The following is a 19,441-nucleotide window of genomic DNA, read 5'->3' on the forward strand; positions in this document are numbered from 1 at the left end:
ACCACAGATATGCAAGAATTCTCCTTGTGAATATAAGCAAGAGTTTCTTGGGATACAGGCTAAGGTAAGGTAGACAAGTACATAGAGTATACGAGTTTTATAAGGTACAGCAAGCTTCTTGCTAGAATGGCTGTACCGGTGTACCATGTGATCACTCACATAGAAAATCGAATCCTATCAACTGGTCAACCATTAGAATGGAGTTCAGAAAAGTACCCATATATAGCATTTTAAACACATCTTTGTCCAAATCAGTCTATTCGATATTCACGTCACTTGTTTGGCTATTCTATGCACACTGAGATGGGCTTGGAGAATGCTTGGATTATCATAACCTGAGTCAGAGGGTGACTCCAATTACATCCAGCTTTGTATGTGGTATCTGCCAGAGCAAATCCAAACATGTACTGCTACCTGCTATCTAGCTAACAATTGATTGTCCTTTATCAATTAGTAAGGACAATTAGAAATATTTCACTTTCAGCTGGTAAGAATATCTTCACTGTTAGACCTCAGGGCAATTCTCCCACTCCATGACAGACAGGAGCCCTGATCATTTGGATATCCTACAGGACGCCATGCTGATAATAAAATATTGATCACATCATCCTAGTTGCCTTAGTAGACATGTTCATGCCTCTGGTGGGGAAAAATACTGACATTTCAAGTGCTTGACAATTCAGCAGGGGTTCTAAATGTCTAGTTGTCTGGATCTTAATGGGTTATTCTAACATAAAAGGCAAATTTCTGCCTTATGATAACCTAGCACTCAGGAAGAGGCACGATGCTTTTTGGGTCCCTTTGAATATTAGACAAAACATAATATACACTTGAGTGTTGCTCTAACCCAAATATAGAGTAGCCCCAAGGAGCTTTTGTATGAGAAAGAAAAGTCTGTAGCTTGGAATTTTGCAAACTGTTCTGATGTTCAGTCCAGATGACCCAGCTCATCCATTCAAAGGTGCCTTAGAGTACAAGTAGCAAATGAAGATGCTCTACAGAAACCCTGGGAAGTTATGATCTCATGGTTCGTGAGATAGAGCCCCGTGTTGGGAGTCTGTCCTCACAGCGTGGAGCTGCTTGGGATTCTCTCTCCCTCTCTCTCTCTGCCCCTCCTCTGCACATGTGCGTGCTCTCTCTTTAAAAAATAAAGGAACATTTTTTTGAAAAATGAATTGCTTAAGTGAGATCATGTACAATACCTCTGGTTGTTTACTTTGTGTGGCATGATACTTGTCTATGATGGACCTACTCTGGTTCATGGGTAATAGCTAAAGGTGGCTGGTTGTTTAGGGATACAGAAATACAAGAGTCTGCAAGGTTGGTGACAAGAAGTCTATTCAATGGCCTGGATAGATACTTATAGAACTTTCTATTCACATGTGCCCCTCATTACTCCTGAGATATTTCACTTGTATTGGGTTTTGTTTTGTCTTTCCAACAACTGAATTGTTTTGATGGTGAAACAGACATGACCTTTAAAACCTTAAGATCTTCCTTAGCTAGGTTTTATTAGAAGAATCACTCTACACTATACCTAGCCACTACATGCTATATACACTAGCTAAAGCACATTAATTTCTCAAATACAAGAAAAGACTGCTGATCACTATAGATGTTTAGAAGAAAAAAGAACAGCTAGTTTACATGCAAACAAAGTGCTACTTCTTTTGAGCTGCAGCAAATAGCGAGCAATAGCCCAAATCTTTATTCCAAATTATAGTCCATCTGAGAAGAGAATGAGGCAATTAAGAGCACTATCCCAAAAGGAAAGAAACAGAGTTTACATTCTAAAGAGTAAAGCGATGTAAAATACTCAGGCTGCCATAAGATATTATTAGAAATAACTATTTGAGGGGGCACCTGGGTGGCTTGAGCATCCGACTTCAGCTCAGGTCATGATCTCATGGTCTGTGGGTTCGAGCCCCTTGTCAGACTCTGTGCTGACAGCTCAGAGCCTGGAGCCTGCTTCAGATTCTGTGTCTCCCTCTGTCTCTCTCTCCCTCAAAAATAAATAAACATTAAAAAAAAAGAAATAACTATTTGGATTAATAAATGAATATAGAATTCTCAGTTTCAATTCATTTCAAAAACACCCACCAACAAGCTAGTATTTGTCAGGGCATACAGTGGGCAACAGAATGCAAAAATAAATAAAATAACAGTTTCCTTTAATTTTAAGAGTTTTTCAGTTTGACTGCCAATTATCAAGCAAAGAGATATAGATGAAGGCTTTAATTTAACATGTGAAACAGTGACAGGGGCAGTGGTAGAAATGTGAGTTATAGAAGCAAGCCACTCAATGCTTATCATTTTGAATCAATGTATAGCCATTTTCAGCATTCCAGATTAAAGGTATAGAAACTTCTTATCTAAGCATTTGTTAAATACTTGCTTAATAGTAACACAGATTTCATCATTTATGTGAATGCTTTTTCTCTCTTGCATCACCCAATACAGTAGACACTAACTATATGTGGAATTTAGGCTAAAATCAATTAAAATTAAAAATGGAATCATCAGTCACACTAGCCATATTTTAAACTTTTTTTTTATGGTAAGATCTACTTTCGTAACAAAATTTGAAGGGTACAATATAGTATTGTTGACTACAGGGAGAGGGAATTGGGGAAGTATTAACTAATGGCATAAAGTTTCAGTTGAGCTAGATGAGTAAGTCCTAGATGTCTGCTGTACAATACTGTACGCTAGCCACATTTTAAGAGCACAATGACCATACGTGCCTATTGCCCGCCATAGTGTATTATAGCAAATGTCCCTTATCACAGAAAGTTTTATTGGTCTCACAGGTTGTACTTATCTTCCTAATTAACTGAATAGGAGCAACTGCTGAGTTTTAAAAGTAATTAATGGTGATCTTTTTTTCTTCAATAGTGTATTTGGTTCTACTTAATTGAATACATTCTATTCTGTTGAAAATTAATGGCTTACTTTCTTTTCTCTTTCTGGTTGTAAAACAAATGTCTTACTTTCTTCTGTTGGCAAGTGTCTCTTCACCATTTCTTGGAGAGATCTTCATCCCATGCTTCTCTTTGCTTCCATCAAAAGAACAACGGGGGCTTTGTGTAGGTGTTCTGATTGGACGGCCACAAATCTTATTGATCTTTCAAAGAGAAAATATTAAAAGGCAGTTAGAAACCTTCCTCCATCCTACCTGAGAATGTAATATTTGCTAGAGTCCAAAACAATGTAATGTTCTTACTTACACTTCAATATTAACTTTTAAGACATAAAATGTTTGTTAATTTTCCAAAGGGGGAATCAAATTACCTGCATAAAATGGCAACCATGATTAATTGATGCTATGTACATATATATGTTTTGCATGTATATATATGCAAAGTACATGAAGCAAACATATGCAGAATAAGAGAAGTATATTAATAAACTTGCCTGCTTGTATAAATAAGACTACTTAACCAAAATAGGTATTTTCTGGTTTATATTCAATTTATTACAATTACATAATTGTACTGAAATTTTAAATGAAATAATTTGCTATTAAATATGCAGTCTGTTTTCTAAATGAGTTCTAAAGGTAGTTTTCTTCTTAAGGTCTTTTTTTTTATATTAGAGAGAGAGAGAGAGTGCAAGTGGTAGAGAGGGGGAGAGGGAGAGAGAGATTGAGAATCCTAAGCAGGCTGTATTCTCAGTGCAGAGCCCAATGTGGGGCTCAATCCCATGACCCTGGGATCATGATGTGAGCCAAAATCAAGAGTCAATCATTCAATCAACTGAGCCACCCAGGTACCCCTTAAGATCCTCTCTTAAAATAATAATGAATACATTTGTATAGACATTTCATTTGGTAATTGTTCTATATCTTCTTCCTGTATTTTGAGAGTGTTAGTATAGCTGTTTTTCTAAAATCTAAAATCGTTTTTCTAAAATCAAATGAAAGAGTAAAAAACTAATCTAGTCAAGATCTTTATATAATTTACATAATTATCATTGAGAAAGTAACTAATTAATTGGACATATTACCATGTAGAGCATAAAAAAGACTCACACAATACCTTAAAGAGGTGGAGTACTTAAAGAAGTAGAGTGGTATAATTGCAAATACATAAAAACATTGCCTAGGAATCAGGAGACTTTGGTTCTTGTCCTAATTTTTCCATCTTAAGCACTGAAGTCTTGAAAACAGTAGCAGAACTTCTTTGAATTTGATTCTCTTATATGTAAGATGAAGAAATTAGAGTAAGTTATTCCCAAGTTCCATTAAATTTATCAATTTCTTTAATTTTCCATGCAATGAGCATTAAAGGAATTATGCACTAATTTGTTTATTTAACCCATATTTATCTTGTTTCTTATATTTGCAAAGAAAATGTATTAGAGGTTAGAAGAGAAAAAAGGCAAAACACTGAATTTTCTCCTAAAAGAGAAAACTGAGCAGGCTCTGAGCTCTCGGCAGCATCCCATGCAGGCTCCTCATTGTCACCACAGAGCCCAGCACAGGGCTCAAACCCACGAACCATAAGATCATGACCTGAGCTGAAGCCAAGAGTCAAACGCTCAACTGACTGAGTCACCCAAGTGCCTCAGAGCAGGTAAATTGTGAACAGACTCCTAAAGTAGTCCTGAGGGGGAAAAAAGTTATTTTGAACTGTAGTAGTGGCTATGTTCATGAAGAGAAAGATTCATGAATTATAGAGAGAAGTAAAATCAACGAGGCCAAATCCAGAACACAGACAACACCAAAAGTTATGGAAGACGGAGAGCAGGAAGAACTGTTATCCATTGTTGGTGGGAACGAAGAATGGTATAGACAGTTTGAAAGACAGTTTCGTGGTTTCTTACAAAATGAAAATTATCCATGGGAATTGAAAACTGATGTCCATACAAAGACCTGCACATGGATGTTTACAGAAGCTTTATTCATAATTGCCAAAACTTGGATGCAGCTGAGATGTCCTTCAGTAGGTGACTGGGTAAAACTGTGGTGCATCCAGATAGCGCAATATTACTCAACACTAAAAACAAATGAGCTATTAGAAAAGACATGGAAGAAATTCAAATGCATACTACGAAGTAAAATAAGCCATCTGACAAGGCTATAAACTGTATGATTCCAACTATATGATATTCTAGAAAAGGCAAAACTGTTAGCACTAAAATTCTTAGTGGTTGTCAGAGATCAAAGAGAATATAGGGATAAGCAGGTTGAGAACAGAGGATGTTTGGGATGGTACAACTACTGTGTATGATGCTAGGGTGGATACATGTCATTATAAATTTGTCCAAACAAATGGAATGAATATACAACACCAAGAGTGAATCCTAATATAACCTATAGACTGGGTGATAATGATGTGTCAGTTGAGGTTCATCAATTCCAAAAAATGTCTGACTCTGACAAGGATGTTGACAATGGGGTAGGCTATGCGTGAGTGGGGACAGAGGGTAGATATATGGGGAATCTGTACCTTCTTGCTCAGTTTTGATGTGAACTTAAAACTGCTCTAAAAAATGCAACCTATTTTTTAAAAAATCAACAGGGCTTGGCAAATGACCAAAAGTGAGAAGTTAGGGAAGTGTAAGACCAAGGTGTTAAAAGGCTCAAAGTGAATTTCCAAGAAGCTGAAAAATAGTGATAGTGCAGTGTAAATATATTTAAGTGTGAAAATATTTTCTTAATGGAAAAAAAAAGTATCTTCATTGTCAACAATTCTTAGTCACAAGAACCAAGGGAAGACAATGTAAGTTGATGGCGGAAATATTGAGTGAGATTGTTTAATGAAACTGCAGAATATTTGAAATAAAGGAACATAGTAAAAAAGAAATAGACTGCTATCATGATCCAATGTGACTAGCGATAGAGCTCTAGGAAACGTCTAGGAATCTCGGCTCTCATCCTGTCCTTAAAACTTGAGAAAATAAAAACACTTTGTAGTTATAAGTTAAGGGAAATCTTATTTCACCCTGCCCTTCCCATGTTGGACTTAAAACCATATTGGCTACTGAACATATTTCCTAGACAGGTAGATAGAAAGCTGAAAACACTAGCCTCACAAGATCTTTATTCTCATCATCTTTACAATTCTTTTTTGTATTTTGCTACAAATACAAAAGAAAATGTACAAGCCATAGACTTATGTTATCTTTGATTGTATCCAAAGGTCCAGGCATATATACCAGATTCCAACAAATACAAATAAATTTCAAAGCCTTCTACTTGTTGACTTGCTACCTGCTACCCGGGGAGCTCTACTTCACACCTTATTGAAAGGGAATGGAAAGCCATCTGTTACTAGCACATTAGCCTGTCACCTTGGCCCTGCTGGGGTGAGCCGATTTGGGTGGCCCATTTCAATACCTTCTTGCTATAGAAAAGTCCTTCACACTTACTTGGACTATTTTTCATCTTTGACTTACACTGCCATTTCCTCCTTATCCCCCTCCTTGCTCTGTACTGTCCTCCCCTGCAATCAGTCTGAAGTGTCTCTGAAAGAATTGTTTCCCTTCTTAAGGCTTACCTACTCTTGCTTTAAGTTCATTCTCTGGCTTCCCACTGATCTTCAAGTTCCCATCTCACCTTGAAGGGCCCCTTTTAGTTGCCCCTAACCCAGGTCACTTCTCCCATCCTGAGCGAGTACTTGTTTTAGTACTTATCACCATGCAAACCTTCCCATTCTCACTATGTTCTTGCAGAAGGACAACTTCTCCTAGAGCCTCCCTTTTTGTTTTCAGTCTTACTCAAGTCATCAAATTGCCAAAACTTTTAGTTAATAGTCTAGAAAAGCTATTTGTTTATTTATTTTTCTATCTATCTATTTATTTATTTTAGAGAGAGTGAGTGTGTGAGTGAGGAAGAGGGGTAGGGTGGGGAAAGAGAGAGAGGATCTTAAGCAGGCTCCATGCTCAGTGCAAAGCCTTATGTGGGGCTCGATCCCATAACCCTGGGATCATGACCTGATCCAAAATCAAGAGTCAGATGATCAAGCGACTGAGCCACCCAGGCGCTCCTCAGAAATCTTTTTAAAGAACAATTTACATTGTTCATTTTCAGTTGACACCCATAAGCGGAGCCTCTATTTCTTTTGCAATGGTCTTTTAAAATGTTTAATAATAATTATAATAATTGAAGAGAAAACTGTATAGATCATCACTAGTTGAAAAGCAATGAATGTGGAGGTACTGTATTTACTAAGCGATCTGTTCATAGGATGAAACAGAGGTGGATGGATGCTCCACCACTATCAGAGGCAAAAAGATGGAAGGAAAATCAAAGCTGTTAGCAGTTTTGAATCTGTTAATCATGGTGAACAAAGATCCAATAACCCACGTGTACAAGTTAGAAGGTAGAACAAGTGTATTGTTTTGGCTTCTCTGTTCCTTAGAGCAGGAGATAAATTCTCATTTAAAACTGATTTGGAGTAATTCTAAAAGGTAGCTCTAAATGATGCATTGGAGATAAAAGGAAAGTTAATGAATAGAATCACCTACATAGAGTCAATAGTTAAAACCATGAAAATGGATGAAGTGACAAAATGTATATAGAATGCCAAGAAGGTCGGAGAGAAAATCTTCTGGCAGGAGAAAAACAACTCTGAAAATAAGGTGTTGGGTGGGGAGGGGAAGAGGAGAAGGAAGAGGGACTGGAAAAGAGAAAGAGATAAAAGGATTAAGAGGAAGGAGGGAAGGAAAGAAGAGAGGAGGAGAGGGTGGGCGGGAGGGAGGACTCCAGACTAACAGAGCTAGCAGTCTTTTAGACAGTCTCCAACCTTGAGGCTCCTGGGTGGTTCAGTCAGTTAAGCATCCAACACTTGGTGTCGGCTCAGGCCATGATCTTGCAGTTTATGAGTTCAAGCCCCGCATTGGGCTCTGCGGGGACAGGGTGGAGCCTGCTTGGGATTCTCTCTCTCCTCTCCCTCTGCCACTACCCTACCCTACCCTACTCATGCTCTCTGTCTCTCAAAATAAATAAACTTAAAAAAGAAAAACAGAAGGTATCCAACCTTAATCTATAGGTGAGGAGACAGAAGCCCAAGGCAGGAATATAACTTTGCTAAGTCTGTATCTAGCTATTGGATGAGTCTATCTACTACTATCCAATCAACAGTCTTTTCTTTATACTTATTAGTGGTCTTGTTAGTCACATATTCTTATCCATTGGGAGGGACTCCCAGCATCATATAAGACCTGGGTCCTAAGTGTCCTACATGAATGAAATAATTTGGGTTGAAAATGATCTAGATATAAGAATAAACCAGAGAAGGCCATTTTTCCTTTGTATGTGGAAATAGATGAAGGGAAACATGGCAGTTATTTCCTTTAAGATTCCCACAAACTAATGGAGGTGGGGAGAAATGTAAGGATGTTAGACAATTTGATTTCTGATGGATTTTAGGAGGCAAACTAGAATAACTGAATTTATGAAAAAGAAGTCCTCTTTTTCTTTTTCTTAATGTTTATTCATTTCTGAGAGAGAGAGAGACAGAGCATGAGCAGGGAAGGGGCAGAGAGAGAGGGAGACCCAGAATCTGAAGCAGGCTCCTGGCTCTGAGCTGTCAGCACAGAGCCCGACACGGGGCTCAAAGCCACAAACTGTAAGATCATGACCTGAGCCGAAGTCAGATGCTCAACCAACTGAGTCATCCAAGTGCCCCAAAGAAGGCACTCTCTCTTGATACACTCCCCAAGTTCCAACTTAGTGAGATAGTAACATAAGATTTTCCTCTCTTCCACGAAAGTTCAGATAACATTGCAAAGAATAGTCAGTAACTTCCTGATCTACAAACTACCACAGCAAAATAGTTTTGGTTTGATCAAATACCTGATTAACAGAATTGGAAAAGCAAAGTTCTGTCAGATTTCATTAAAGATGTCACAATTGACATATATTAAATGTTCTTGGATTTATGAATACTCAACATTTTCTCTAAAAAATCAATTTTTTTCAATATAAAAAGGATTTTCATATTGCTAGTGATCTGTAGTTGCTCTTAAAATCATGGTGGAAATAAAAAACTCTCTAATCCACATTTATTTTTTAATTGCACATTAAAATATTTTAGTAAATAAGTGTTATTTTGGTATTGCAAATAACTTTTAAAAGTTATCAAAATGTTGATATCACCTGTGTTTTCCATGTTGGATGCAACTGACTAATATTGGTTTTAATCATGATATTACTGCGCATTGAATGCCTATGATGGTAAATTGTGTGTGTCACCTTGACTGGCCATAGGGTGACAAGGTTACACATTATTTCTGGGCATGTCTGTGACACTATTTCCAGATGAAATTAGCATTTGAGTCAGCGGACTCTGTAAAGAAGATTGCCTTCCCCAATGTGAGTGGGCATCACACAATTTACTGAGGGCCCGCAGAGAACAAAAAACAGATGAAGAAGGAATTTCTCTCTTTTTCCCTGCCTCATAGAGTGAACTGTCATCTCATCTTCTCCTGCCTTCAGACTGGGATTCACACCATCAGCTTCCCCGGCTCTCCGGCCTTTAGACTCAAACTAAATCATATGCCACTGGCTTTCCTGGGTCTCCACCTGCAAACAGCAAGTCATGGAATTTCTCCGCGTCCATAATCACATGTGCTAATTCCTCAAAATAAATCTCTCCACATATATATTTCTCTGGAGAACTGTAAATAATATAATGCCAAAATCAGGCTTGATGAAGTAACATATCTTTTTACAACCACACAAATAAATTGTTTTGAACTAGTCTTTATTGTAGCTTACATCTGCTTTGAACACATAATGAAATGATGATAATTACATGCAATTAATAAAAGGAGCATGTGGATACATAAAACTCTTAAAACACAAAAATCTTGCTTAATTTTCCTTAAATTATCAGTTCATTTCCTTCATGTGTCATATTTTGACAGAAGTAGTCAGAGGGGCGCCTGGGTAGCTCAGTCGGTTAAGCGTCTGACTTCGGCTCAGGTCACGATCTCGAGGTTTGTGAGTTCAAGCCCCGCTCTAAGCTCTGCGCTGACAGCTCAGAGCCTGGAGCCTGTTTCAGATTTTGTGTCTCCCTCTCTCTCTGTCCCTCCCCCGCTTGTGCTCTATCTCTTTCTATCAAAAATAAATAAACATGAAAAACTTAAAAAGAAGTATATATCATTTCATCACATTGATACATACGATAGTGTCCCCATACATCAAAATATAGTTTATTAACTCAATCTTTGAATCAGGTAGATTCCAAAATATCTTCCTAGTTTATTTTTCAATATAATGCAACATATACTTCAATGAAAGCATAAAAATACACTGAATTAGTGATGATAAACTTTTTTTAAACTTCAAATTTATGTTTATTTAAAAATTTTTTAATGTTTATTTATTTTTGGAGAGAGAGAGAGAGAGAGAGAGAGACAGAGAGCACGAGTTGGGGGAGGGGCAAAGATAGAATCCAAAGAGAATCCAAAGGAGGCTCTAGGCTCTGAGCTGTCACCACAGAGCCTGGTGTGGGGCTTGAACTCACAGATGTTAGATCATGACCTAAGCTGAAGTCAGATACTTAACGGACTGAGCCATCTAGGTGCCCGAATATTGATAAACTTTTAGATGAATTTAATTAAGCAAACAATAAGTAAACAATATTAATTATGCAAGAATGATAACATAGTAAAATCATATGATCAGAGATGAATTTCAGCAAAATTGAACTTAATGGAGCCATTTGTAAAATATAGTCTATTTTTCTGACAATTTCCATTAGTATGCTAGATGTCTTCCCAGCCAAAGTTACTTTTGGTGAGAAATATTAACTTCATGAGGACTAGTATTATGGTATGGTGATAATACATTATTACAAAAGATTTCGCTAAGTTTGTATTAATGGAAGTGAAAAAATAAGTGATTACAGAATATCATACCTATAACTATGGAGCAATCACCATCTATATAATATGCATGCTACTTTGAAGTTCAAGGTATAAATAATTCCAGAAGTCAGCTGTGGAAAAAATATAAAGTTATAGCTATAATACCACTTTTAAAACACTAGTACATTCTGGTATTGCAACAAGGAATATTTATAGTAAGTTATAAATTATTAAGACTCTAAAAAGCAGTACTTTTAAATATAAGTTATCCATAAGGAGAATTCTAAGTTTGTACAAGGTGCCCAGTTCCTGGGAAAAAGCAAATAAAACAGTGTTAACGCTGAATAAGGAAGAAAACACCTGTCTCCAGTTCGCAAGGGTAGAGATATGTTAACTCTAGAGCCTGCAAAGAGTAAATAAGGCCCTTTTACAAGTGTCTACTTGGAACCAAAGAATGTTTGTCCTTGGATGGCTGGCTTTTCCTTGTCTTTCCTTTTAGTTTTCCAGAAGTTGCCTCCCTGCATAGATTTCAGTAGCTATCATCATAAAGGTTGCCACACTGAACTCATTTTATAGTTCAAATTAAAAGAGAAGAAAGAAGAGGAAGGGGAGGAGGGGCAGGACACTGTGAAGCAGAATAACATTTCTAGATATTCTAAGTGGGATCCTAATTCTGCATTGCTAGTTTTGAGCACCTGCAAATTAAACCAGCAGAGGGAGCTTCTGCATTTCAATCTGATGCCTAATCACTAATTAAATTTACTGCATGTGGCCATTTAAAATCATTTAACTCACGGGGCGCCTGGGTGGCTCAGTATCTGACTTCGTCTCCGATCATTACCTTGAGGTTCGTGAGTTTGAGGCCCGCATTGGGCTCTGTGCTGATAGCTCAGAGCCAGGAGCCTGCTTCAGATTCTGTGTCTCCTTCTCTCTCTGCCCCTCCCCTGCTCTCCTTCTCTCTCTCTCTCTGTCCACCAAAAATAAATAAAATGTTAAAAAAAAATCATTTAACTCAGGACTCTTAGAAAAAAAATGCAACTTGTAGGCCAAACTGACAAATATTTAGATACATGAAATCTGCATAAAAAGCCAGTCTTCCATGTAAAATGGAAGAATGGGGCTGAGTGCCAATGTAATCAAATGAGAAAAGGAAAACCAACCCAGAATTGAGGACTAATTCCTCCAAACTGAGCTATGTTGTTGTCAGAAATGGGGAGAGACTGAAAACTAAGACAACCAATTATTTTCCCCTCTTGAACCCTCTTGCCTTTCTTTCCTCCTTCCCTTTCTTCTGTCTTTCCTTCTTTTCCTCGTTCCTTCCCTTCTTCCCTTTTACTTTCCTTCCTTCATTCCAATCTCTCTTTCCTTTTCATTCATACCTATCTTTCTTCCTCCCTTACAATTATATGAGCACATTATTTTTGCAAGTTCCCAGGACTGGAAGTCAAATTTATGCATTTTAGTCCTTGTTTAGCTACAGATAGCAGCATCGCTCAATATGTGGAGCACCTATTATTTGTAGGGTGTTATTCTAAAAGATGGGAATACATTCTGAGAGATGATGAAACTTTTTAAAAATGCTTATATTCTAGCAGAGGAAACTGAAAATAGAACATTAAATATATTACCTTTATGCCTTAGTGAATGCCATTCAGTCAAAAATGGGTAAGAGATAGACTAATGGGTTGGACAGAGGACGGACTCCTGAATGGAGAAAGTAGAAGTGGTATAAATATGCAATGGAATATTGGTCAGCCATCAAAAAAATGAAATCTTGCCATTTGTAATGACACAGATGGAGCTAGAGAGTATTACGCTAAGCCAAATAAGTCAGTCAAAGACAAATACCATATGATTTCATTCATAATGGAATTTAAGAAACCAAACACATGCAAAAGGGAAAAAAAAGAGAGAGACAGAGAGAGGTAAACCAGGAAACAAACTCAATTATAGAGAACAAACTGATGGTTACCAGAGGGGAGGTGGGTACTTGCTGTGATAAGGATCGGGTGTTTTATGGAACTATTGAATCACTATGTTGTGCACCTGAAACTAATATTATACTGTATGTTAACTAGTTGGAATTTAAACTAAAAAGCAAAAAAAAAAAAAAATTAAATGAGTAAGTCATAGACTGATGAGTTGGGGGACAATGGACTGCTTCAACTAGTTGGCCAAGAAAAACTTCTTCAAAGTGGTATTTGAGTTACATTCTGAATGAATACAGAAGCAGCCATGGGAAGATCACAGGGTGCTTATATACAGAGAGAACAGGAATTAAAATAGTCCTGGGAAGGAGAAAAAAAAGGCTGCTGCAATGGAAAAACACCACAGAGTATGGGGTGGGGGCTGGGGATCAGAGGTAAATTGGCCGGATTACGTGACTTCATGTATGTTCTGCCAAAGAATGAGTTTGTCTGAAGTCACTGCAGAATTCTGAACAGAGCAATAACATTATCTGTTTTATGTTTTAAAAATATCACACTGTCTATCTGTCTATTGTTTGGAGAGAAGTCTGGGCAAGTCACAACAGAGTGATAGACAAGATGGAAACCACGAATCCAGATACGAAGCAGTCTGGCGATTCAAGGAAAAGGGCATGATGGCTTTGCCAAGGATGGTCTTCAAGGACTGAGATCTCGCTTGAGGACACATATATTTTGAAGGTGGGAATAGGAGGGCTTGAGGGTGGATTAAATACTACAAGTGAAGGAACCAGCAGATTCAAGAATGACTTCTGATGTTTTTTGGCCAAAGTAACTAGGCAAATGGAAGTGTCACATGAGCTAGAGAAGGATGAATTTGGGGAGAAAAATAAAATTCTCTTTTGGACAGATTTGTGTGTTTCTGTGACTATTCTTGTTTCTGTGACTATTATTCATCCAAGAGGAACTATCCAATAAGCTGTTAGTTATATGAGCTGAAATGAAAGTTCAAGGGTAAGGCCAGGCAAAGTATATGAATGTGGTTGTTGACTGCATTGTCCTTGGGATGAGTACAGATGGAGGAGAGCACAGAAGACCAATACCTGGGGCATTCCAACATTCACAGGTGGAGACAAAGAAAAGTTAAAAAAGATTCTGGAAAGAAATTTTCAGAGAAGTAAAAGGAATCCATTGAGAGTAGAGACTGGGCCATCGCAAAATACAAATGAAGGTTTGTGGGTTTTTTTTTTTTCCTTTTTAAGAGGAAATGATCAAATGTGTGCAAAGTGACTGACAGCTCACATAAAATGAGGATGAAAATGGACCATATATCTTATGAGAAAAAGACCACTGGTCACTTGTGAAAAGTGTAGTTTTTGTGGAGAAGTGTGGCAGAAAGCACAGTAACTCGGGTACAAGAGATAAAAGGAAATCAGAAAGCAAGACTGTCAAAAGGTACAAATTTCCAGTTATAAGTAAGTCATGGAGATATAATGTACAGCCTGGGACTACAGTTAAAATACCATATTGCATATTTGAAAGTTACCGAGAGAGTAGATCTTAAAAGGTTCTTATCCCAAGAAAAAAAATTTGTAATTATGTGCAGTGATGGATGTTAATTAGAATTATATATTCACAATATATATATCAAATTATTACATTGTACACCTGAAACTAATACCGTGTTATATGTCAGTTATACCTCAATAAAAAAAAAATAAACGTTGACTGTGAAAATACACAAACCTTTCATGGAGTTTTATAGTCAAGGAGCACAGATTTATGGGACAGAGCCTCAAAAGGACACAGAGTCAAGTCAGTTTCTGTTTTGTTTTGTTTTGTTCTGCTCTGTTCTGTTTTAGGACAGTAGCTATTACAATTTGATTGCATGTTTAATAGTACAGACTCTGTTTCAGATCATTTGATCCCAAAATACTTCAATTGCAAAACAAGTGAGACGTTTCTCAAAGTGTCTGACTACCAGGGAGACACGTAGTTTAAACCTACAATCTGAAGTCAGAGTGCCTTTACTTCTGCACAAATCCACGGCTGATGCATTGGAGATGCTGGATCATAGACTATGGATTGGGTAAGGAGAGAAATAAGGGCAAAAGAAATGGATGGGGAGAGTAAATATTATGAATATTTCCATAACATAAAATAATTTTTTGGATTAGAAATACAAGAGTAAGGGAGCTGGAATGGCAGAAAATGAAGACCATGTGATGTAAGTGAATTGCAGATTTCAGAGATGGTACAAACATTGGTGATGAGTATGGGAGGACAGAATGATTAGAAGTAGAATCAGGGGCTCCTGGGTGGCTCAGTTGGTTAAGCATCTGACTCCTGATTTCCTCTCAGGTCATGATTTCATGATTTGTGAGTTCAAGCCCTGCATTGGGCTCTGTGCTGACGGTGTGCAGCCTGCTTGGAATTCTCTCCCTCCCTCCCCCACTTGCACATGTTCTCTCTCTCTCTTTCTCTCTCTCTCTCTCAAAATAAATAAACAAACTTAAAAAATTAGAATCATATTATCAGATATACAGGTTGGTATAATGATCTTGGATAACTGGAGTTTGGGATTCCTGATGGTCACTGATGCCAATGGGGGAACAAAGCATAACGGGATTGATCCAGGCAATCAGAACACATATTTAATAACATAGGAGTGTGTGGAGTGTTGTGGAATCTGAGAGCATCTGCAGAGGCTGGCCACATCACTGGTGGCAGTTAGAAGAATGCTGATTTACTAAAGCAATTGCCAGTTTCAAGTTTTAGGAGAAAATGTATAATCTGACTTTAAGCAAATCACTTTAAGCTCTGTCCATATTGTGACATCGGCCAAATGGACACACTTAATTCAACTAAGGGGATTTTGTAAAGGTCTCCAAATGTGGGCTATCTTTCTCTTTTAAGTCTGAAGGATCATTAAGGGCAATAAAAACTAGAACTAGAACATAGTTTGCCAATCCTCTAAAGTCTTGCCTTTTAGGAGTTTATAATCTAGTTAGGGAGGTAGAATTTCCAATGATGAAACAAATTGATAAATATATGAAGTTAACTTCAATACAATACAAACAATGTCTCAATAGAGTATAAGTAATGTTTCAAAAGAATACGATAAGCAGTAAGTTGTACAGGAGCCCAGAGAAAATCACCAGGAAGCAGGGGCAGCAGGGAACCTGGTACACAGACCTTGAAGCATTGGTGGAGAGAAAAAAAATGAGAGCAATCCTACCCTGAGAGGATAAGAATGGGACAGAATTCTACATGGGATACTAACTTGGTTATCCTAAGTAAAGCTTGATTCAATTACCTTTTGCAATACAATCTAAGGGGGATTTTTTTTTTTTTTTTTTTTTTGCCTTCTATGAGCACTGGGCTGTATGACATTTTAAACCTTTTGAGTTAGACAGTCTGATAGCATACCAACTACTAAGCTCTCCCAACAAAGAGAAGAGTGCCAGACAGCCAGTGCAACCTCCATATTGGGGCAGTAAGAAACCACAGGGAAGGACAGAAAAACACCTTGACATCAAGTTTAAGGCATGGAAATATCTCAGAGCCATAAAATCAAAACTTAACCATTTCCTTTATCAAAGGGAGTAATAAGAATCCTAAGCCATCCAAATGCATATTCTAGATGTAATAATTAGATAAAAATAAGAAAGAAGAATAAAGCAGTATGACCATATATTCTTCCACTTTTCCAAAGCTGAAAATGTTTGAAGCTGCTTTAGAAATGGCATCAGCTAGAGGCTTAAAATGTTCAAACAAAGGCTATTCTGCTTTCATCAGGTCTCCTACGTTTTGCTTCTCCCTTGGCACTGGGATTTCCATCACCCCACAATGGGCTTTCATTAACTTTTCCTTGGATAGATGCAGGACATCCTTGCTGCCTTTCTTTTGAGCATCCTCCCTGATTTGATCCTACCCTCCATGCTTCCAGATTAATCTTCCTAAAGCACGGTTCCAGTCAGACTCCTTCTCTGATCCCAAACCTTCTGTGCTTCCTCCCATTTCCTACTGAGTAGAAACTAAAGTATATCATGTGAATTTACAGTGCGAACCTCAAAATTTCTGAGCACCTCTCTTTAAACACTATGTGCTTCAGCTGAACAGTATTACTCACTGTCCCCAGTTACCCTGTACTTTTCAATCTGTACTTTCCTTATTTCAGCTTTCTAAATGTTACCATCTTTCAAGGGTCACTGAAAATATCACCTGTGAAATTTAATCACCCTTGATCTCTCAATTTGAGGTTATTTGCCAACCTAGCAAACATTTGGTTTGTACATCTCAATAAGATTTGTCCTGAAGCAGTTTAGAGTACGGCAGAGGAAGTATTTTGATTTCTTGTTTGTTTTTTGTTGTTGTTGTTGTTGTTGTTGTTTTTGTTCCTAATAGCTGTCAATGCCTCCTTCTGCCCCCCAGGGTAAAGCTAAAATCCATTTATTCAAATGAATTCATATATTTCTTCTCAACTCTCTGATTTGTTGGATATAGTCAAATGACAATCCCGGGGACAATTTACTCCCTTCCATAGAGTACTCAAAGTCTACCATTGTGCCTTCCTGTTTACTGAGAAGTTGTGAAGATTTTTGCCTTTCTTATTTTTCATAACCACTGACCTATAATGAACATTCCATGTAACATTCATGCATCAGAAAATTCCATTGTCAGGAAATTGTTAGAAAAGTACTTAAAAAGAGGCACTGTTACCTGGGAAAATAATTTAAACACATTTAATAGACAAATTCGTATTATTCAGAATAGTTGAAAACCATAAACAACCCAAATGAAAAAAAGTGGATGGACAAAGGCTAAGGTCACATAAGTCATACACACACGCACCCACACAGACACAAATGGCAAAAAAACAAACAAACAAGCAAACAAACAAACACAGGGAGGAGTTAAGATGGAGGAGAGTAGGGGGACCAGGATTTTTCTCATCCCTCAAACACAGCTGTATTAAGGTCAGAACACTTGGAACACCCAGGAAACCGATCTGTGGAGGGACAGATCTCCACAGGTGGAGGGAGACATCTTGGTGGGACAGGGGTACATGTATGGAAATTGGGGGAGATAAAACAGTGTAGGCACAGAGGGGAGGGCACCACTTATGTGGACAGACCAAAGGGAGAGAAAGACAGAGAGGCTGTAGAATTGCAGTGTTGTGTTAGCACAAGAGAAAAACCTCTCTGGACCATGGTCTGAGGAATAAAAAATTCGGAAAGTACCAGTTTCTACTTTGCAAACAGCTTCAGACCTGAAGATCGGAGTTTTCAAAAATTCGAGTCTTTCTCCAGAAAGAGAAGACCATGTGCACGTGCCAGGTGGAGAGGGAGCTCGCCCCAGGGTGCAGTAGAAACCTCGGAGGTGCACTGGGAGACAACTGTCCCCTCCCTTGACTGCTGAAGGAAAAGGATTTATTGCCTCCCCAAGGACAAAAGACCCTGCAGGTGCTAGCCAGAGGCCCTTTGTCCACAGGGCTGAGTGGCACTACACTGGAACAGAATCTGTGCAGTGCAGGCCCCTTTAAGACATCGGGTTTTGAATCCCAGCCCAGCAGCTAGAAGCCTCCTGAGACTGTGGAGCAGGGCAAGCAGACCACCCCAGCACTGCTCTGTGAGGCCGCCTGAGCAGCCTGGTTTGAGACATCTGGTCCACGGAGGACAGACTGGGGTGTTGCCATTTTTCTCCCCATCACCAACAGGGTGGGGCTTCAGGGAGGAGCACAGTGGCCCCCAGTGGAGGCAGGACCTGCTTATACCTAACCCTGTGCCTCCATGCCTGGTAACTGCTTATCTACCCCAGTGAGATTGACATTGACCAAACCAGAGGCCTCTCCTCTGGCACAGCCACCGGTCCTGGGTACCAACAGACAACTGTCCTGTGGTTTGGTATGTTAGTCTGTTTCTCTCTTTTCTTTTCTTCTCCTCTATTTTCTCTTCTTTTTCTTTCTACCTTCTTCTCATTTTTTTTTTCCTTTGGAAACAGGCTCATAGCTTCTGATTTGATTTTGGGTCAATTCATATATATATATATATATATATATATATATATATATATATATATTTGTCCTTTCTCTGTTTTGTTTGTTTACTGCTTGCCCCATTTTTACTCTATTCTTTTTATACCTTTTCTATATCTCCTTTTTCTTTATTTTACTTATTCTCTCTCTGAGTTAAGCCTTATAGTTTCTTTCATTCTCTACTTGGTCTTTTTTTTTTTTCACCCCTTTCATTTTTCTCTTTGTATAGGATCATGCTCCCTGCCCTTTCCTTTTTTCCAGGGTTATTTCAACAAACAAATCAAAGCACATCTGGTGGAAGGTCCAAACAATCCTCCATTAGGAGCAAGAAGAAGCTTTGTAGAGAATTGACCAGTGGGATAGAGCAGCCAAATATGCAACAACAGAGTGTACATAACACATTCCAAAAACACTTCCTGAAGTGCCAGGCCTTGGACAGTGTACGACCTCTTTTTAATATAGTAGTACCCACAGGTATAGGACATAACACAAGCTATTAAATCACGCAAAAGACAGAAACCTAGCCAAAATGATGAAATGGATGAAATCTCCTCAAAAGAAAATCTAGAAGAAATTACAGCCAGAGAATTGCTCAAAAGAGATATAAACAGTATATCTGAACAAGAATCTAGAATAAAAATCGTAAGACTAATAGCTAGGC

General features: G+C 38.1%; 1 protein-coding gene across 1 annotated transcript in view; it reads right to left on the bottom strand.

The window, feature by feature from the left end:
* The window catches only part of GPC5 (glypican 5), a 678,338-nt gene that overhangs the window by 362,261 nt on the left and 296,636 nt on the right, over nucleotides 1–19,441 (bottom strand). Inside the window, exon 4 of the mRNA XM_058682009.1 lies at nucleotides 2,991–3,124. Coding sequence (XP_058537992.1) covers nucleotides 2,991–3,124 — 134 coding nt within the window. The remainder of the gene's footprint in view (nucleotides 1–2,990; nucleotides 3,125–19,441) is intronic.

The sequence above is a fragment of the Neofelis nebulosa genome, chromosome 1 (assembly GCF_028018385.1).
Source record: "Neofelis nebulosa isolate mNeoNeb1 chromosome 1, mNeoNeb1.pri, whole genome shotgun sequence".
NCBI lineage: Eukaryota > Metazoa > Chordata > Mammalia > Carnivora > Felidae > Neofelis > Neofelis nebulosa.